Source organism: Neolamprologus brichardi, chromosome 4 (genome assembly GCF_056152115.1).
Source record: "Neolamprologus brichardi isolate AB-2024 chromosome 4, ASM5615211v1, whole genome shotgun sequence".
NCBI classification, from domain to species: Eukaryota; Metazoa; Chordata; class Actinopteri; order Cichliformes; family Cichlidae; genus Neolamprologus; species Neolamprologus brichardi.
This window is the reverse complement of record NC_142107.1, coordinates 17,825,078-17,843,910: the sequence shown is the minus strand read 5'-3', so window position 1 is coordinate 17,843,910 and position 18,833 is coordinate 17,825,078. Positions and strand designations below refer to the sequence as shown.

The 18,833-nt window shown below is 39.3% G+C and overlaps 1 protein-coding gene across 3 annotated transcripts in view; it reads right to left on the bottom strand.

Annotated features, from left to right (window-relative positions):
• Positions 1-18,833, bottom strand: part of stat5a (signal transducer and activator of transcription 5a) — a 51,993-nt gene that overhangs the window by 16,153 nt on the left and 17,007 nt on the right. For 2 of the 3 annotated variants that reach the window (XM_087839955.1, XM_087839957.1), the window contains exons 2-5: positions 5,650-5,706; positions 2,795-2,938; positions 2,481-2,637; positions 1,273-1,362 (exon numbers count right to left, since the gene is read on the bottom strand). In XM_087839955.1, coding sequence (XP_087696081.1) covers positions 1,273-1,362; positions 2,481-2,637; positions 2,795-2,922 — 375 coding nt within the window. In that variant the 5' untranslated portion in view covers positions 2,923-2,938; positions 5,650-5,706. The remainder of the gene's footprint in view (positions 1-1,272; positions 1,363-2,480; positions 2,638-2,794; positions 2,939-5,649; positions 5,707-18,833) is intronic. The other variant, XM_087839956.1, reaches the window with a different exon arrangement.

Sequence of the window (18,833 nt, the reverse complement as noted above, 5' to 3'; positions counted from 1 at the left end):
GTTGGGCATATTGGGGCCCGATTAACGTAAATACAAAGAATTACCAGATCTTTTTTTTTTTTTACCTTATTTTTGTTTTTAAGAAAAATAAGAGCTACATATGAGGATATTCGTTTAAAAATTTGATAGAACAGTAGCAGTATAATGTCCTCGTAAGTGGATATCAGGCCCTTGTAGAGCAAAATTGAGTATTCTGGTCTAAATAAGCCAAAATGTGATGTCCACATATGTGGACGCCAGGTCCTAGGAGGTTAAACTAATTTTAACATTAGACAATGACAACCTGACTAAATTAAAAAACACATCCCTTTGAAAGAATTCTGGACCACTCATCTTTGCAGAATTGTTTTAATTCAGCCACATTAGAGGGTTTTAAAGCATGAATGGTTTGCTTGCTTTGAACTGAAGCCTTTAAGCATAAATCTAAATGGATTTAAGTCAGCAAAGCTTCCCTAGACCATCACACTACCACCACCATGTTTTACTGTCGGTATGACGGTTCAACTTTTGTCTCGTCAGTCCCAAAAGTCTTGAGGATTATCAAAGTGTGTTTTGGCAAATGTGAGATGAGCCTTTGTGTTCTTTCTGGTCAACAGTAATTTTTCTCTTTCTAACTCTCCCATGGATGCCATTTTTGCACAGTCTCTTTCTTATTGTTGAATCATGAACGCTGACCCTGAGGCAAGCGAGGCCTGCAGCTCTTTAGTTGTTGTACTTGGTTCTTTTGTGAGCTCCTGGCCTTATATGAACCCTATGGATGAGTCGCCGAAGCGCTCTTCGAGTAACTTTGGTAGGTCGGCCTTTCCCGTGAAGGTTCACCACTGTTCCAATTTTTCTCCATTTGTGGATAATGGGTCTCACTGTGGTTCGCTGGAATCCCAAAGCCTCAGAAATGGCTTTGCGACCCTTTCCAGGCTCATAGATGTCAATGACTTTGTTTCTCAGCTGTTCTCATGTTTCTTGAGATTGTGGCAAGATGTGTCAGCTTTCCAAAGAAAAAAAAGCAGTTAATCACAGTTAAATCGTGATTTTACAAGCTGGGGTTGGGGTTATTTTGCCATAGGGTCACGAAGAGTTTGGTTAACTCCCTTGATAAATAAAATCTTCATTTAAAAAACTGGATTTTGTATTTTTCTTTGTCTAATATTAAAATAGGCTTGACGATCTGAAAATATAAGTGTAACAAACTGGAATGTGGTACTTTTTCACATATACACTCAGAAATTATTTATTTTTATACATGTTCGATGCACAAACACGAATCCCACTTACGTTTGTAGCCTCTCGGACGAGCCTCTGCTCTGTGTAAAGGATGTGTTTGATACATCGGACCAGCTCCAGAGGACAGCGGTCATACGTGCTCTGAAAGACAAGGAGCACATGAGCTGTGTTAAGGCCTGTTAGCTCTTGACGAGTAGAGCGGCTTCTGCACACAGGGCTCGCCAATTTAGTGGAATCAAAGGTTCTGGAGCTGACACTGCAGACACACCAAAACCTATTAAGTTAATGAGCACACTTCATATAGGGCCATGACTCATTAGTATACGCCTAGTTAAGTGGTTTGTCTGTTACAGTGTAACAAAATCTCGTTTCAGTTTAAAACTGCGGGCGATACTCTTGTTGTTTCCTGTTTTAAGTGAAGGAATTAAGTTTCAAGTTGAATTGCTTTCACTTCATACCGCACAGAAAGAGAGAAATCATTCACAGTAGCTATATATCTGCATTTTTCTGACTTTTGCAGGAAAGAGAGGAACCCAAGCGACACATTTAACATGTCACTCTCAACTACACGAATACACGTGTGCTCAGCGCCATAAACTGGGAAACAGTGTGGTAGGAATTCAGGACTGCAGTGTGATGTGCGCAGCCTGCCCCATTCTCCCTGTTTTTCCTCGTGGTGTCAGGGAGGGGAGAAAACAAACAGAAGAACAGATCTGTGAAGAGGGAGTTCGATCATAAATAGCAGAGCTGGCTAGCTACTGAGGCCCTCGCTCGAGCCGTCTTGTTGTTTTCCTCTCAGTGGATACAACCTGTTCTTAAAACATTTTGTGCAACATGTGCTCTTTCTGAGAACTACAGTAAGGGAGGCAGTTAAGCTGAACAGCTGTGACTTCTAATCACATCAATCACATCATTTTGTGACATTGTAAACAATTTTATGCTCTTCTTAAAACAGTGCTACAGTCTGGGTAGGTGTAATACTGAGATTTAAGACGTTTTTGTTTTTATTATTCATTCAGAGTTGCTTTTGAATGACTTGTTTTTGACATTCCCAGTACTTGGAGTACCAGTACTTTCCATTCCTTATTTCTGTAGCCACAGATGACACAGGGTCTGACAAACAAGCCACAGCTGAAACACATGTACCCGCTGCAAATCAAAGCCAAGCAACAGCTATTGCTTAATAGCTATTGCCAGGTAACCAAGCACTAAATAGGAACTATATCAAGTATGCAGCGGCGTTCGAATAAAAGCCTCACCTTGAGCTGGTTGGCATAGTGTCCCAGTTTGATTTTAAGAAGGAAACCATCCTCCCCAACCTGGTGCTCAGCCTTGTTCTGCAACTCCTGTATAAGACTGTCCAGTAAGCGTTTGGCTTTAAACTCCTCCTGTGGGTTCTCCAGGTCTATGGCATCCCTAACACACACGCACACACATGCACACACACACAAACACACACGATAAATTGTAAGACGTTGAACAGAACAAATCAAAATGTTACAAAAATAGGATTAGGATTTTTTTTTAAACATCCTTTACATTCTCTGGTCACACGTGCATCAAATAAACTCACCAGAGCTGGCTCTCTATCCACTGGGACAGATAATGTCGCACTTCAATTGGAAAGTGCTGACCGTACAGAGATTGCATCTGGTGGAGGGCATCTCCTTGCAGTTGTTGGGCCTGGATCCACACCGCCATCTTCAACACCCTTAAGCTGAAAAAGGGGAGAATTCTTAATTAGAGTGCAGGGAACATATGCTACACATAAACTGAAAACAGTAACTAAAGGGATGTAAAGTGGTGAGAAAAAGATCATTTCAGGTCACTTCGGATCAACTTATGAAACTTTCGCTTTCATTTTACTATTTGCCAAGTGTCTCACCTTTACAAAGACTGCAGAAATCAGCACAACAACCATAGCTTGTCAAGAATATGAAGGGTGGTGAGTTTTGGGGTTTTTTTTGTTTTTGTTTTGTTTTTAAAAAAGGAAAAAAAACCAGCTAAAGTATGAGGAATGATACAAACAACATGTTTATTTGGCATAAACCTAAAAACCTTTCATTAACTAGCATGACACAATTAAAATGAATAAAAGCCACTTTATGAAGCCATTTAAAGTATAGTGTAATATTACACAGATAGAAAGTTACAAACATTTAAGCCAAAAATTCATCTTTCAATTCAGGTGTTTAATCCAAGCTGGTAATGTTCTGCCAAAGCACAGAAGACTTCCCAGACACCACATGTAAAATAACTTGTTATAACTTAATATTTTTAAATTCAAATTGTTTCCACCGAGTGGTAATTGGATTCAGCTGCAGTAGTAATTAGTCCAGGCTATTTTCCATGGATTTTACTCTGCGCATCTTTTCCCATCTTCTGCCACACACATGAAAACACGCCACAAACACTTGGAACTTGCTGTAAAATTGTGCACGAGAAGAACGCCTCCAGAAGTGTTGTTCTGATCATTTTAATCCTCGAGAAAGATACTTTTTAATATCGGGGATACAAGCTGCGTTTGTCGGATGCAAGCTGGGATACAATGTGGGTTTAGCAGCTTTACAAAGGTTTTAAATGTACTGGGGAAAGAACATCACTTAAGTAAAGTATTTAACATTTTCCCAAAAGAGTCAGTCATACAGATAAAAATAGTTTTAATGGTAAATAAATGACTAAAACACTTCTATCTTCTTATACCTTGATTAAGTCTGCTTTATGAAGTAACTAATACTTCTACGACTGAAGATCCAGGTCACTTGCCCGGCCCGCTTGGGTCGCTTTCTCCTTCACTGAACATGTTGAGGACTTAAACATGCTCCTCTGTGGAGCCAACAACTCCACACTGAGGGTTATGGCTTGGTTGAGAGGGCTTTGTATTGGGTCACTGCTGCTTGTTTCCAGTCAACACACCCACTCACCCTTCTCAAAACTGGCACAGTCACTGTCAGTAAAAGACTGAGAGATATGAGTACGCGGGAAATTTGTGGTGTATGTGTGCGAGTGTTTGCGTGTGCATGTGTGTATTTGTAGGTGCCTGTGGTGTCAGTGGTTCTGCTTGACAGTACATGTATAGTTTTTATATCCACGTACATGTGATTGATACTACACATTGCATCAAAAAACAAAAAAACAAAAACAATAAAGGAAAAAATGTTCATCCTCTTTGTCATTGCTCTTTTTTGTTCCATTGTAGCTTATGTCTCTGTCACATATCTTGTCCACGTTATACCGATTGAAGAGTGCTTTTTTTTTTTTTTAACTTGTTAGTCTGCACTCCCTCATAAAGAACATGTGAAAACATGCGTTTTGCTACAGATAAAGCATAATAACGGTAGCCATTTCCCTGCACAAAAATATCCCATGACTTCCACAAGTGACCTCTTGTCATCTGTACAAGAAAACATGAGTCAATTAGACAATAAATTAACTTGATTAAAAAACAAAACAAAACAAAAACCCGACTCAAAAGCCTTTTCCTGTGCATGTGGATGTCATAAATGCCTAATAGCTGGGCTCACATGCATGCTCGCTAACTGACTATATGTCTTTGTAGACCAAGGTGAAATAGGGTCAAATAGGTAATACCACTCAATCTGGCAACACAATCTGGCGACACAAAGCCTATTCTACTGTTCCTGTGCTCTTATGGCTCTCATTGTGTCCTAGAGTTCACCTGCTGACCTTTACAGCTAAATTTTCAAAATAAGCAAAATTAAAAAAAAAAAAAAAGCATTATAAGAATTTTTTCATGTTAAATGTCAAGAAACTATTCTCTGATTGCCTGTGTGAAAGAAAACTACAAGCACGCACAAGGCATAAAGACAGATTTTTGAAAAGACAGTCAAGTGCTTTTTAAATGAATAACCTACACATGTTATCTGTAAAGGAATCAGCAGAGAGCATCAGCCCAAAACTGCAAATCAGCTGATTGGAGGAGGAGCCGACAGGAAGAGCACAAAACCTTTCTACCACCTCTTTCTGTGACACCCATCGTGGGTGTAGGACTTTCTTTCTACACCAACCTGTATTTCACAAACATATAAATAGACCAACGCTGAACATAATGGGAGCTGCAGCTTAAAAAGAGTGTTTGCCGTGCTGCCAGAAGACAGTGGGACAAACTGGTGTTTTAGTGTGTTCAACAGATCTTTAAAGACATGGCTGCAAACACAGTTTGACAACCAGTAGCGCCTCAGTTCTCATCTCCAAGAAAAAGTGAAATGCTCCCAAGCAACTGCTTTACTTTGACCTCAATATACAAACATCCTGGCGTGAACCTGAAATATACTGTGAAAGCAAGTCAGCCGTTCTGCCTTTGCCATTTTCCTCCATGTACAGGAAGCTCACTGTAACATGTCACTGCTATTTCATCACCAACCTCACTTTGGCTTCAATTAATTAAATAAATAAAATCCACCTTACCTTCAGCTCTGTGTTACCATGTAAGAGCAGGAAACTCTAAAAAGGAGCACCACAAACCTGAGACAGACAGAAAGAGAGAGAGAGACAGAGAGACAGAGAATGAAAGAAAGAAAGAGACAGAGACCAAAAGGAGGAAGTGAGTCAAACTTGGGCGCTTCTGAGGAAGCTCTCTTTTTTTCACAAGGACAAGAGCTTTAACAAAAAGCATGAAAAAGGGAAAGTCCACTGAACAGATTTGACTTTATTCCAGATGAACTGGACATGTCAACATAAATAGCATCATTTTTGAACATTCTTCCCAAGCCTGAAAGGTTCTTTCACTATGTGGGGATTTTGAAGCTGATGCACTTAAAAAGACAAAAAACAACAGTGTTGCCAGAAATCAGATTTAGAGAGAATTAAGAGAAGTTCAATTTCCTAATGGATTACTACAAAAAAAGAAGAAGAAGAAAACTAGAGTTCATTGCAACTTTATAACCACAGCAGTACATAAAGGCGCTAAAATATACTACGTTTGTAAAACACGACAAACTGCAGAGCATAAATTTAGCATCACCCGTTAACAAGAGCGTCATTCAACGGGTGCTGCGTGTAAACAACAACACGGCTTGTTTGGCACGGCTAGTTAGCACTTCAGTTGTCCCTACAGGGATACTGCTGAAGCCAGTCTACTTGAATATCTGAAAGATCTTGGTGAGCAAATAAGTACTGATTCTGAAAGGGGGGGGGGGGCAAAACAAAACACATTTGGTTCACATTTTAAAGCAAATTGTCAGAATATGGACCACATCCTTAACGAATTTGAAAAATTATATACTGGTAAATGGCCTGTATTTGTATAGCGCTTTACTAGTCCCTAAGGACCCCAAAGCGCTTTACACAACCAGTCATCCACCCATTCACACACACACACATTCACACACTGGTGATGGCAAGCTACATTATAGCCACAGCCACCCTGGGGCGCACTGACAGAGGCGAGGCTGCCGGACACTGGCGCCACCGGGCCCTCTGACCACCACCAGTAGGCAACGGGTGAAGTATCTTGCCCAAGGACACAACGACCGAGACTGTCCAAGCCGGGGCTCGAACCGGCAACCTTCCGATTACAAGGTGAACTCCCAACTCTTGAGCCACGATCGCCATATACTGTATAATTTACTAAAACATCCAGTCTGCAAGTTATTGATAACAATAATTAACAATAATAGTTACCACAGAGTAAAACCACAGTCGAAACAGCTCTTTTAAAGTAAGATTTTGAGTAGTCATGCTTCAAACCTGAACCAATGGGAGGCTCTATAAATGTTCACTCAGGTTTCATTTAAATGGCTGAAAAATGTCAGTTGCTTTATCTAAACTACAACCTAAAGGCCATGCCTTTCATCCATTAATATGTAAAAACACATCAAATCATGATGGATGAGACAACTACCACTGTTGGTTGTGCCCTGAAGAAGCAAAACATCAGGACGCCACATGTTGGCTCTAGACAAAAATGTGACATCTTTTTTTTATAGTCTGGATAAGTCTTCTTCTTAGCTCCTCTGCACTCCTGCCTTTCTTTCTTCAAGCTCACTGCCGTTAATGCCTTAAAAAGTTGCTTCCACTTGAGGCGTGTAGGCAAAACGCTGTCTCTCTCAAAGCAGAAGCTTCAATCAAACCGTTTCATCTCAAGGCTTTGTCTAGAATATTTCAACTCGTCACTGCATATAGGAAACTTGTCACTTGACTCATCACCTCTGCAGCTCTGCTTGTAATGTGCATCTTTTCGCATACTGCGCACACTGATGGTGTTGTGACTCAAATTAAAGTAAACTTACTGAAACCTCTGCAAGACTGTAAGGCCAGCTGAAAGTTAGAGTGGAGAAAACTGTCACTTCCTTGATTTGTTATTAGAGAATCACATGTTAATACCAGCAGCGGCTTGACGTCATAAATTACCCACAGCCATAACGGACAAAAATCACTGTGCAGCAAGAGAGACTAAAGTGCTATTTATACCACCAGAGAGGTTTACTGAAGCAGTTACTGCAGATTATTATCGTAGCTCAAAATGATCCTTATACTTAATGTCCTCTAATGTGTTTCTCTTCCCATAACAGAAACTATGAAGCACTTTTGGCTTGGTTTTCTGGAAACAGTAGTACTAATTGAGAGGAAAAGCCTTTGGAATTGATACAAAAGGATAATATCTCAGTTGGATGACTCACACGTTTTTAATTTCGTTTCAGAAAACAAGGAAGGGCAAAATATAATCCAGATAAATAGGAAAAAAGTTCTGACAAACACAGCATTTGCAAAATAAAATGTTTTAGTTCCTTGTGCCTGTTGGCTGTTCTAAAACTTAATTTGCGGTTTTTATTTGAACTGCAAAAGTGTTCCTGCTGCTTATCTGTAGTCTTTGTTTATGAGAATAAAGAAGCAAACGCACAAATGCACTTGACTTTTGCCTTCGCTCATCCATCAAAGATTATCAGTTGCCAGTCTCTTTTATTTGTACCGTCATTCTTTTGGAAAAGAAGGATAACCTTTGCTCCATCTTCAAAGCCATTCTCACAGTCACTCAAGCTTTTTGTTGTCCAATATAAATTTACTGCAAACTGTACTGCCAGTAAATTTTTTCCTGTGCTTCTCTCATATTCGCTCTCTGACGCACACGCAAAAACGGAAAAAAAAGAAAAGCAGTTCGACTAATTCAATCCAACGCCACACCAACACCAGCCTCTCATTTCACTGATTAATTGGAAGTTAAATGAATTAGTTATTTCCGACATCCACGGTTTGCTTCTGCTCTCTAAGATACCAAACAAAATACAACTGGACGGCAAGTTAAGTAAAAAAAAACCCAACTATATTCACACATTACTGGCAAACACACAATGAACAACTTCACCCGCTGTGCAGATTCAATGCAAATTTATGAGCTCAGAACGCCTGGATACAAATCCAAGCGAAGAGGTTCCAGCTAGCATTGCACAACGGCTAAAAACAAATAAATCAAATCCCTTTCTTAAACCAGCTGCACAAGGTTCTCGATAATACCCCAGAAAGGGCAAAAACAACATAATGAGGAGGACTGCTTTATTCCCACTTCTTCTGATTACAGGTGAAGTGAAACAGCCACTGAACATTTGTTGGCTTAAAAGCAAATTAGCAGGCTCTGTCCAACCAATATATATATATATATCACATATATATATATCATATATATATATAATATATATCACAGATATTAATGCCAGTCACACAAAGTGCTAAAGTGAACTGCTAAATCCTTGTAGGAGACTGACTTCTATCAGGGGGAAGCTTCAAAGTATCCCTACCACTCAACGAGCTCTTAAAAAAGTCTCGATTATAGGACAAATCAACAAAAAAGAAATACAGCTAAACCATCACAGAGTTTGTTCTCCCAGGGATATGCAGCGCCCAGAAAGCTCTGAGCTTCAAAACAGAGAAAAGCTCTGCGTGTACTCTCTGCGTATGTGTGAAAAGAGACCAAACAATCCAAATAACAGACATCCTTCTCTGCTGACACTAATTTCGCTCGTGAGCCAAGGTGCACTAGATTCCAGCTTTCAGGGAACACAAACAACACTACAACTCCCGCTCGCACTGGCCCCGAAACATCATCTGTGCGTTTGATGTCCTCTTTCAGCCCGTCACAGTCGAACCAGGGTTTTACAGTGTTACAAACGGGTGGGTTTAAACCTCTGTTCAGAGGTTTTGGGGTCTCGAAAATAAACTGGCACGTTAATTCAACGAACTCGTGTCACCCACTCTTTCCTCTGAGGAAAAATTACCATTCATTAACGTCAGCACTTCCTGTAAGGAAACCGAAGTGCCACCCACCATTCAGAGCAGTCTTACCTTGAGAATACAAAACAGAAAGGAAACACGGCAACAACATGTCATGTAACACTGCGAGTACTTTGAATGTCTTTTGGGGGACACGAGCGTTAAACCGGCATGAATACTGCTAACCGCTATTTGACAAAATATGCAGAGGCTTTTCTGATTGATAGATGCATTTCTTCTTATTAGCAGAAGCAGCTCATATTCACTTAACACAGTGTAAAATGATGAAAACAACCTGTTTGAAGACAAGTTATAGATTCAAATCCAGCACTTTTTGGATTACCAAAATATTCCACATAGTTTATATATTATTTAAATGATAATAAATAGCTGTTAGAACATGAGGAAGGGCTGATTTGTCTCATCGCTAAAGAAAAATATCCAAGCTGCCTTTAAATATGGCTTTAAAAGTGTAAACACTGTTTGTAAAGTTCGTGAATGCTCAGAATAAAATACTCTTTGAAGGATTAAGGAACAAAGAAATCTGTCAACAGCATTTGCTCGCACTTTCTGCGTGTTTACCCAGCATTCCTTCTGCACGTCTTATTTATTTATTTATCGTTTCACTGCATCTGCTTTATTTTTTTTTTAATTTTATGCTAAATTAAAAGCTTTTGTAGTTCACAGTACAGACTTTACAGACATGTGTGAAGCACTATCACTGACTGGTTCAACCGACCAGCTGCCTCGTGATAACCTTTCTAATGCGATTATCAACAATACTCACATGATGTTTATTTACTTATTTTTCATTTTACACATGCTAATTTCTTAAAGTGAGTTATGAGATCAATGCTTCTTGAAAGCTGGTATTCAGATGTTAGTCTTAGCGGTAAAACTGGTCGCTAAGGTCGGGGTGAACTTTCTGAAAGAATTAGCGATTATTCAACAAACAAACCATGATCTGAACTGAATATCTGTTTGTACCAAAGCATGACTGCTGGGCCGCTTACCAGTTGTTTAATACTTAAACCAGATCATATTTATTAGTTTCAACTGAGTTCAATGAGTTCATGAGTCTGAACCAGCTGCTGTTGACAGTCAGGAGCTTAAATATATAGATTTTTCCCTTATTCTCGTGCAAACTGTTAGTTTGACGTATATTCTATCCTTCAGGCTTTAAATGTAGTGTTATACTAGAAAGAGTTCTGGAAAGTATTTAGTATGGCAGTAACATGGCACTCTCCTTTAAAACATCTATTGACACAAAAGGTATAGCTATTATATTTTAGAAGTCTTGAACCATCCCTCATTTCTTAATATTTTACTTTCAAGGAGCAAAAGTAATTATTACTTTCTTGTAATTATTTAAAGTGGTGCTGAGCAATAGTTATCCAGCATTTCCGAAGGTCTTTCAAAGGTTTCCTTAAGACACTGGCTGCTTTTTTTTCATTTTTCATACTTGCCCTTGTACTTGACCATTTTCAGAGGATTTTTTTTTTTCTTGTTGTTGTTTGTTAAGCCACTAGCCTGTGAATCAAGCATACAAAAAGCATCTGATTCAAGGGATGAATCAGTGTTGTGTCCACACATAACAGACAACTGGGCAAAGAACCAACTTTGATTTTTTAAAATTGGATCTTTAGGCTTTTAACATAGTTTAAATGTTTTAGTTGAATCTATATAAAAAAAAAACATCAAAGACAACACAGTTTGACAGGCATAAAATAGTATTTTTGGACAAACAAGGTGGTATCCAAAGGGTTATTAGCTACAAACCTGGCATATCTTGGCATGGTATGAATGTGTCCTTTAAGGAAACTGGATAAGTGGAGGCTAAAAAAAAAGGCCTGGCGTGCCTATAAAAACACTATCTGCAGCAGATGAGAAATATCTAAAAGTCATATCCTTAAGAAACAGAAAAACAAATCCACAAAGAGCTGACACAAGACCTGAGAGATTCATCTGGCCCTTCAGTTAATCTGTCTACTGTTTACTAAGTCTCATCAGAAATGGTCTCAGTGGAAGGCTGGACGTCCACAAGTCATTCTTAAGGAAGGGAAACAGAAAAGGCTGAGTTAAGCCAAATTACACAGAAACTGCATTGGAAATCACTGGCAACAAGTCTTACGGAGATGTGAAATTTTTGGATCAAATTATTGTCAGTATGTACAGAGAATGGTGGAGAGAGGAAAAGCTGAGTTCCTAGAGCCAAATGTAAAACATGGTGGAGGCTCTGTCATGGTTTAGTACTGCGTTTCAGTCAGTGGCGCTGGGAATCTTTTCAAAACTGATGGAAATATGACCACAAAAAATTACTGTCAGGATGTGATCAATCATGCATTATTATCTGGAGTACATTTGATTGAGAGTGTCGATGCAATGCAGGAAAATAGGTGTAAATACCTGCACATATTCCCCATTTTCCTACAATATCATAACGATAAAGAAAGAAGAGGTGGGTTAAGACTCCTGCACAGAACTGTAGATGTACAAATTTGTGATGTCTAAAATGAATACATAGCACAAATGCAGTCACAGTTGTAAGAAAAAATAATTGTTTACAGCTCAGTTTAAAAATAATGATTTAAAATTCATTTCTATCCTCGCTGGAACCGTTTTGTAGTTTTTTTGTTGTCAATTGTGCTGCTGAAACTGTCGAAAGTCAAAGTCTGAAGCATACCTGTTAAATACCTGTTCATAGATGAGTACTTTTATTCTTTTACTGTTACTACAAATAAACACGAAACAGAATAAAGACACACGTGATTCTAGAGGCTGCCCAAGGAGGAGAGCTATACAACAGCACTGCATACACATAACTTTATTTGTCCAGGTAAATAATAGAGGCCCCAAATAAACAACCAGCTTTAATGTTTGCTCTCTCCACCGTCTCTCGGCTATGCTTCCCATCCTCTATCCTTCTCCCTCCTTCTCCCCCACAGTCCAGCTGCTCCATCATAGAGACTATGCGTTATAACACCCGCTCTTAGCCAGCGGTTATAAATAACACGTCACAGTAAAACCGCATTGCCCATAACTGCGATCCAGTATTACATCCAGAAACACACGGCGGTATACATTTCCACAACTACTGTGGCCCAATATAAGAACTAAATCACCTTAACCAAACACGTCACCTGCAGTAAAAAAAGACAACAACAAAAAAGATCCTTGATGTCATCAGAGCTTTTGTGAATAGTAAGATGAGAAAGGGCAGAAACATGGATCTATAAAGCAGCAAAAACTTGACATGTGGCAGAGTGTAGAGCAGGAGTCAAGATGAAATCTATTATCTCAGCCAGACCAAACATCCTTATTACATCATTATCATGGATCTTGCCAGTTATTCTCCTCCACGCAAACCTTTTAAGCCAGCCAAAGTACAGCTCATCGGCATTTTCAGCTGACACACAACACGAATGCAGTCAAAGCTGTGAAGCACTTAGAGTCTCAAACATGTGACCACTTGAATTAATTCATAGGTCGTTTTTTAAAAACTGCAAATATTAATGCAGTGACCACCTGGAGAAAGTGTAACCCATGTTATTTTTTTTTGATAGCTAGAATTTATAGATATCCCTAAACACATCAAATGCAAGCACGACGACAACACACACGTGTGCAGACACACACACAAACGGACATAGCCATATAGTGTAAAAATTGGTTTGAGGGTTGGGTCTGGGACCAATTTGTGGATGTGTAAAACATTTATCAAACACATAAAAGGGACTTTGCTGAGAGTAAAAGAAATCTTTCTACTAATTCACAATGAAGACACAAAGTCAAAGAATAGAGAAGAAGACATGGGAAACTTGTTGTCACAGAGAAGCGCATGACAAACAAATGTGCCAGCGGCTCACAGAGAGGGAATGGCGACTACAAGAGGATCCTTGTGCCGTCCAACCTGCCCTGAGGTACCGTTGCTATGCTCCAACCCACATCTCATCACGCTGTCAGCATAAGGGAGATCATTTATTAGCTCAGTCACGTGTTTTCGTTTGCAAGCGCTTGGATACTTTTGTCGGCTGATGACAGAACTCACGTTTGAATGCGGATAAGTCTAATTAAATGCACCTCACATGACTCAATTAACCCTTAAAAAAGGATCACATTTGATGGCTAAATCACATTAGAAACTGAACATTTCTGCCCTGCAGGCCTTTCCATCAACCGCTACGTCAGAAGATCTTGTTGTTTTTTTCTTCGTGCAACAAGACCAGAGCTGAGCGTGTCTGCCACCCTCACTGGCATGAAGGCCAAAATAACCTAACGCCCTGCTAGCAACCATTCAAAACGTCCAGCAGAATAAGCTCATAAGAGTTCATCTGTGTGTATATGTGTGTGTATTTGTAAGCTTGTAAAATCTCTAAGCTAATTAAGTTATCATGGTCTTGATTTTCTCCACTCTTAGCCAATAATCTGTTGTCTCTCCTTCGCAGAAGCAACACAAAAACAAAGTTGTCAGGAACTGCTTTGGAACACACAGTACTACCTCGGAATTCACACAGACACTGAATGGTCTCAAATTTAAGAATTTTAAAGGTAATTGAGAGAATTTTAGAATTTAATGGCACAGAATTGACTAATCAGAAAGAAAACTGTGGTCCACTGACCGTTTCACCGAAAAGATAATCTGAAAGCATGTATATTTAAGATTAGCACAAACGTCAACTACTCGGGGTAAGTTAGAAGATGATGCGTACAAGTCTGCACAGCAGATGGACAGAAAAACCAAGAGAAATAAAGGATGCTGTGGCTTGGAAAAATGATAATATAGAAAATAAAAAATGTGCATTTAAAGAGCCACAACAGCTGTCTGCAGCTGCAGCATAATCTTTGGACTATATTAAAATATTGATAAAGAAGGAATTCAGGCTACATGCAGCCTACCCTAATTATAATGCTCAGAATTTGAAACATAAAAAAATCCCACTACTAACATTGCAAATGACAAAACACAAACTAAAATTTGCACTGAAGCTCTACACAAAACCCGATCATCAACAATTGTTAAGGATTTGTTGACTGTGAAGCGTCAGTCTCATGACGCAAATCTTAAAATACACACACACTTTCGTACCGAGCGGAAATATTTTCTTTTCTATTACAATCTAAAGAACACAGACACGCCCAGACATATTTTAATCTATGAGATCAAACGTAATTGCGTAGAGATAAAAGAGAAGCTTGCAAAAGCCCCCAGGTAGCGAGTCGCCCGTGGTGCTGAACTGGAGGCCTCGGGATGCCGCTGTGATGATGAGCCGCTACAACGAAAAAGAGAAGATAATCTCTGACAGGCATTATATAGCCATTTCACACAGGTGAAATGCCCTGCAGGGTGTATTTTGTAGATGTTGTCAACACTCTGCAAACAGGATCAAGCAACCAGAAATCATTTGCTTTTTCAAAGTCTGGCAGTTTGAGCCCACCTCAGCCCTGCTTTATGAGGCCTTTGTTCTTTGACATTTTGGCAAACTGGGAAAAAAAACATTAAAACTATGCTGAAAATCACTAGATTATACTTGTATTTACTCCTATTGACTACTTACAATGCAATTTTTTTTCATTGCTTACAGTTCAAACATCTCAGCTCTAAGTAATAAGGGATGAAACACATTTCTCCACGTACATGACTGCACATGACTACAATTTTCAAAGCTTTAGGAAAATCCCCCCAATGATGCTCGTCCTTAAAGCAGACAAGGGCTCACTATTTTAAGCAACTAGAAGGTCATCTGCTGAGGCAGAAATGAAAAGTGAAAACTGTCATTCCCCCCCACCCCCATATGGGGAGACCCACAGGGAGTCAGATCAAAGACAACATGCTGGTGGTCTGTGATAACAACGCGCCCCAGAACCTTGGAGATGCTATCTTGTCTGAAGATAAACTTTCAATAGTTGACCTTTGTTAAGGATGGGCTGCCTTGGGACGGACATAATACATGGAAATAATGACATAGATTTTCAGAAATCCTCTCCAATAAGAAAAAAGATTTTTAATCCAATCCTAAAGCTGTAATGGGATTTTCTGTTGCATAGTATATATCTTGCTCAAAAGCAAAGCAGTAATGCTTTACAACTAGATATAAGGCCGCATGTCGTGGTATGATGAAGAGGCTTGCAGTAGAGGTTTGCTCTTATGAAAAGTGCTACAGACATGTTTTTAGAAAGACTGCTTGTTAGAAAGAGGAGTACAATGGTTTGCTTGTCTGCAGACAGCTGGCATTGTGGGATTCAGAAAGGTACAGATAATGGGAATGGGACAAGTTTGATGTCTGCATCGATCACCTCCCTGTTTTTGCCTAGGAATTTTCTCATTCTGTAGCGACACGGAAATTCCCTCAGAGAATTCTCTGTTCTTATTCGGTGCATGAATGTGCATTTGAAAGAAAAGAAATCTAAAATAAAACAGCCATTAGTAAAGGATAATGGTGTGACGCTAAAGGTGCTGAGAAAATCATAGTGCATTTACTGAAACGTGATTAATGGCAGAAGTCATCTTTCCAGTAGGAAACTTGCTAAAACACATGAAATTTCTGCTTGTTTGCCTGTAAACACGATCAAGTTGAGCACCAAAACACCCACATAGGTACATCTAAAGCACTGAAAGTTCTTGGCAATATCAGATATTATGACGTCAGCATGTTGCCTAACAACTGCCAACCAAAGCATTAACATGACCTATTTGTAGCATTTATTAACCTATAGCAGCTTGGAAAAGCAGTGTAACACTTTAATTTTGCTGCAATAACATGTCATTTAAATCCAAACCTTTTTTTAGCCACGGTAAATTATGACTTTATCACGTTGCTTAGCAACCACCTAACAATGGACCAAAATCCCAGACCAAACAATACTGTAGCATGATGAGCATGTATAAATAAAGAGTATACGTAATAAAAAGACGCCTCAGTGCTATAACCAAATGAATAATGATTAGCGACAACCACTTTCAACCGCTGCCTTATTCACAAGGGGTCACTGCAGCACAGAGCTCCACATGTTTGATTTTGTTTTGTTGATTTTTATACCAGATGAATCAGGGCAATCTGTAAACCACTAAAATATAGAGCCACTAAAATAAAATTTAACTGTGAAAATATTATTTTTTGGTGATGTAATTATCTAAATATATGTGAACGCTGTGGTGCAGCTATTTCCTCGCCCCCATTTTAGCATGTTTATTTCTTTACCAGCAAAAAATGATCCTTACAGGGACAATATTTATCACCAAACAAACATAGGGAAAAATCTGGTCTACATAAGGGGATCGGAAAATAACTGGCATGGGAGTGAAGGTGCTCGCTCAGCTTAAACTGGAAAATGGCACAGTATATATATTTCCAATGGTCTCAGTTACAGGAGACCCACTGCAGCGTCTGTGCTTGGTACCTACCTTTCTTTTCTGATTAAAATCCAGACCTTAGCAATCTGTTATTTCTGCATTACTGACATAAGCTGTGCAGCCTGCAGTCTGATTGATGAAGCAATAGTCAGTGTGAAGTGAAATGAATCGGGGAGACATAGTACACCACAGCCAACCGATCCTGCTGGACTGCGCTGTCATGCCTCTAAAATAACGCTGTGTGTCATTGACCTGCCCCAAACTAACAAGCAAATGGTACTTGGGGTTTGGGAACAGACTCTACTAGATTTAGCAAGTCAAAGATACTTTCTTTATGGAGCTTTTCGCAGATGGGTCTCTTGTGAGCCGTGTTTCGACAGCAGAGAAGGCTTACTTTACATGCAGCCTTTGAGGCATTTTGCTACCTTGCAAAGCAAGAGACTATTTAAAGTAAATGGCCTGCTACAGAAGCTGTAATATCTTTTCAACCTATTTTGATCATTAGTTCAAACAAAGCAGCTTTTAGAGTACACAGCAAGTACACTTTAACGCAATATTATGTTTATAATTTACAAAGGTATATATACAGAAATCATCAAGGAAATATGTTGACACTTATTAGCGGTTGAGTAATTATGCAGCATCATCCAGCACTTCAGTGGGAGACGATGAATGCTCCTTGCAAAAAGTTTGCAGCTGTAAGTGCCGATTCCCTAGCAGCGCGACCTCACTGTGCTCGGCCGGCTCAAAAGCCTTTGCCCTAAAATCCTTCCAGAGTTTGACCAGCTAACGTTCTACTTTGTTCTGCAGCCTCACACTTTCCAACCATGTGAAAAGGCATCTAAGATCAAGTCCAGGTATCTGAGGTGACAAGGTTGAAACCTGTGTGAAAAGGAAATAGCTTTGTAGTAGCTTCAAGTGAGAGACTGAATCTCTCTTTTGTTCAAGTGCAAGATAAGCTTCATCTTGTCAATCGGGTGCATAGCTGAGCTCTGACAGAATAAAGTGTCACAAAGCACAAAAATATTCACAATGAAAGCTGGTCACGTGGAATACTCCCTTTCATAACAAGAATGAATGCAGTTCAGGTCTCTCTATATCAACTCAGTATAGGATTTGTTGGAGCATTTGCTTTTTTCCTTTGTGTATATAACCGCTCAGCATGCACATGCGAAACAACGGTATGTGCTTGTTTGTGTGCATTTTATTTTACGATGTAGGACAAGATACAGAAAATATTTAAACAGATGGAGTAGCTTCCAATCCTTTCTGCACAGAATTCAGCACAGCCAACACAAAACCCTGTCAAGACAGTAGATAACAATGTTACATTTACATATTTTCATTAGTAAATACAAATGTCTTGTACTCTTCAAAGAACTGTAAGAGTTTAGACAACTTCCACACTTGCTAAAAATGACTATAGACACACTAATTCTTCCCTTTCAGTGGCGGTTGTGAACATCAGCTGTTAGTGCTCTGCTCACATAACTTGACAGTTATGTTGTCGCTTGCATATGCTGTGAGCATTTTAAAAGCCCCACCTCCATCCTTGCAGACACTGTCACTGATCCCCACCCGCTGCTGAGCTGAGGCCAATGTTTCCTTATGGGCAGTGACAAAGTGGGAGCTTAGAGATAAGACATAATTCATATTCTATGTGAACATAAGATAAATTGACAGTAATATACCTATGCACCTAGTGAGAAAACAACAAGTTACAAATCTTGTTGTTAGCCAAGTATTTCAAAGTGTGAAAAGCAAATAAGAGAACAATGCAATGCATAGAATAAAATAGAGAAGTGACTTCTTTAGTTTATTAAAAGCTGTTACTTCTGTATTTGTCTTATCTGTCACAACTTTGCTCCACTACAGTGACGATCTAATTTTTCCTCTTCTGAATGATGAATGTGGCCTATGCTACATGTCAATATTCACACCGAGTGAATGTGGGTGTTTATGTCAGCACATATGGGTGCACTGATGCATTTGGGTCTCAGCTACAAAGCACCAGTGGATTACATTATATAATATC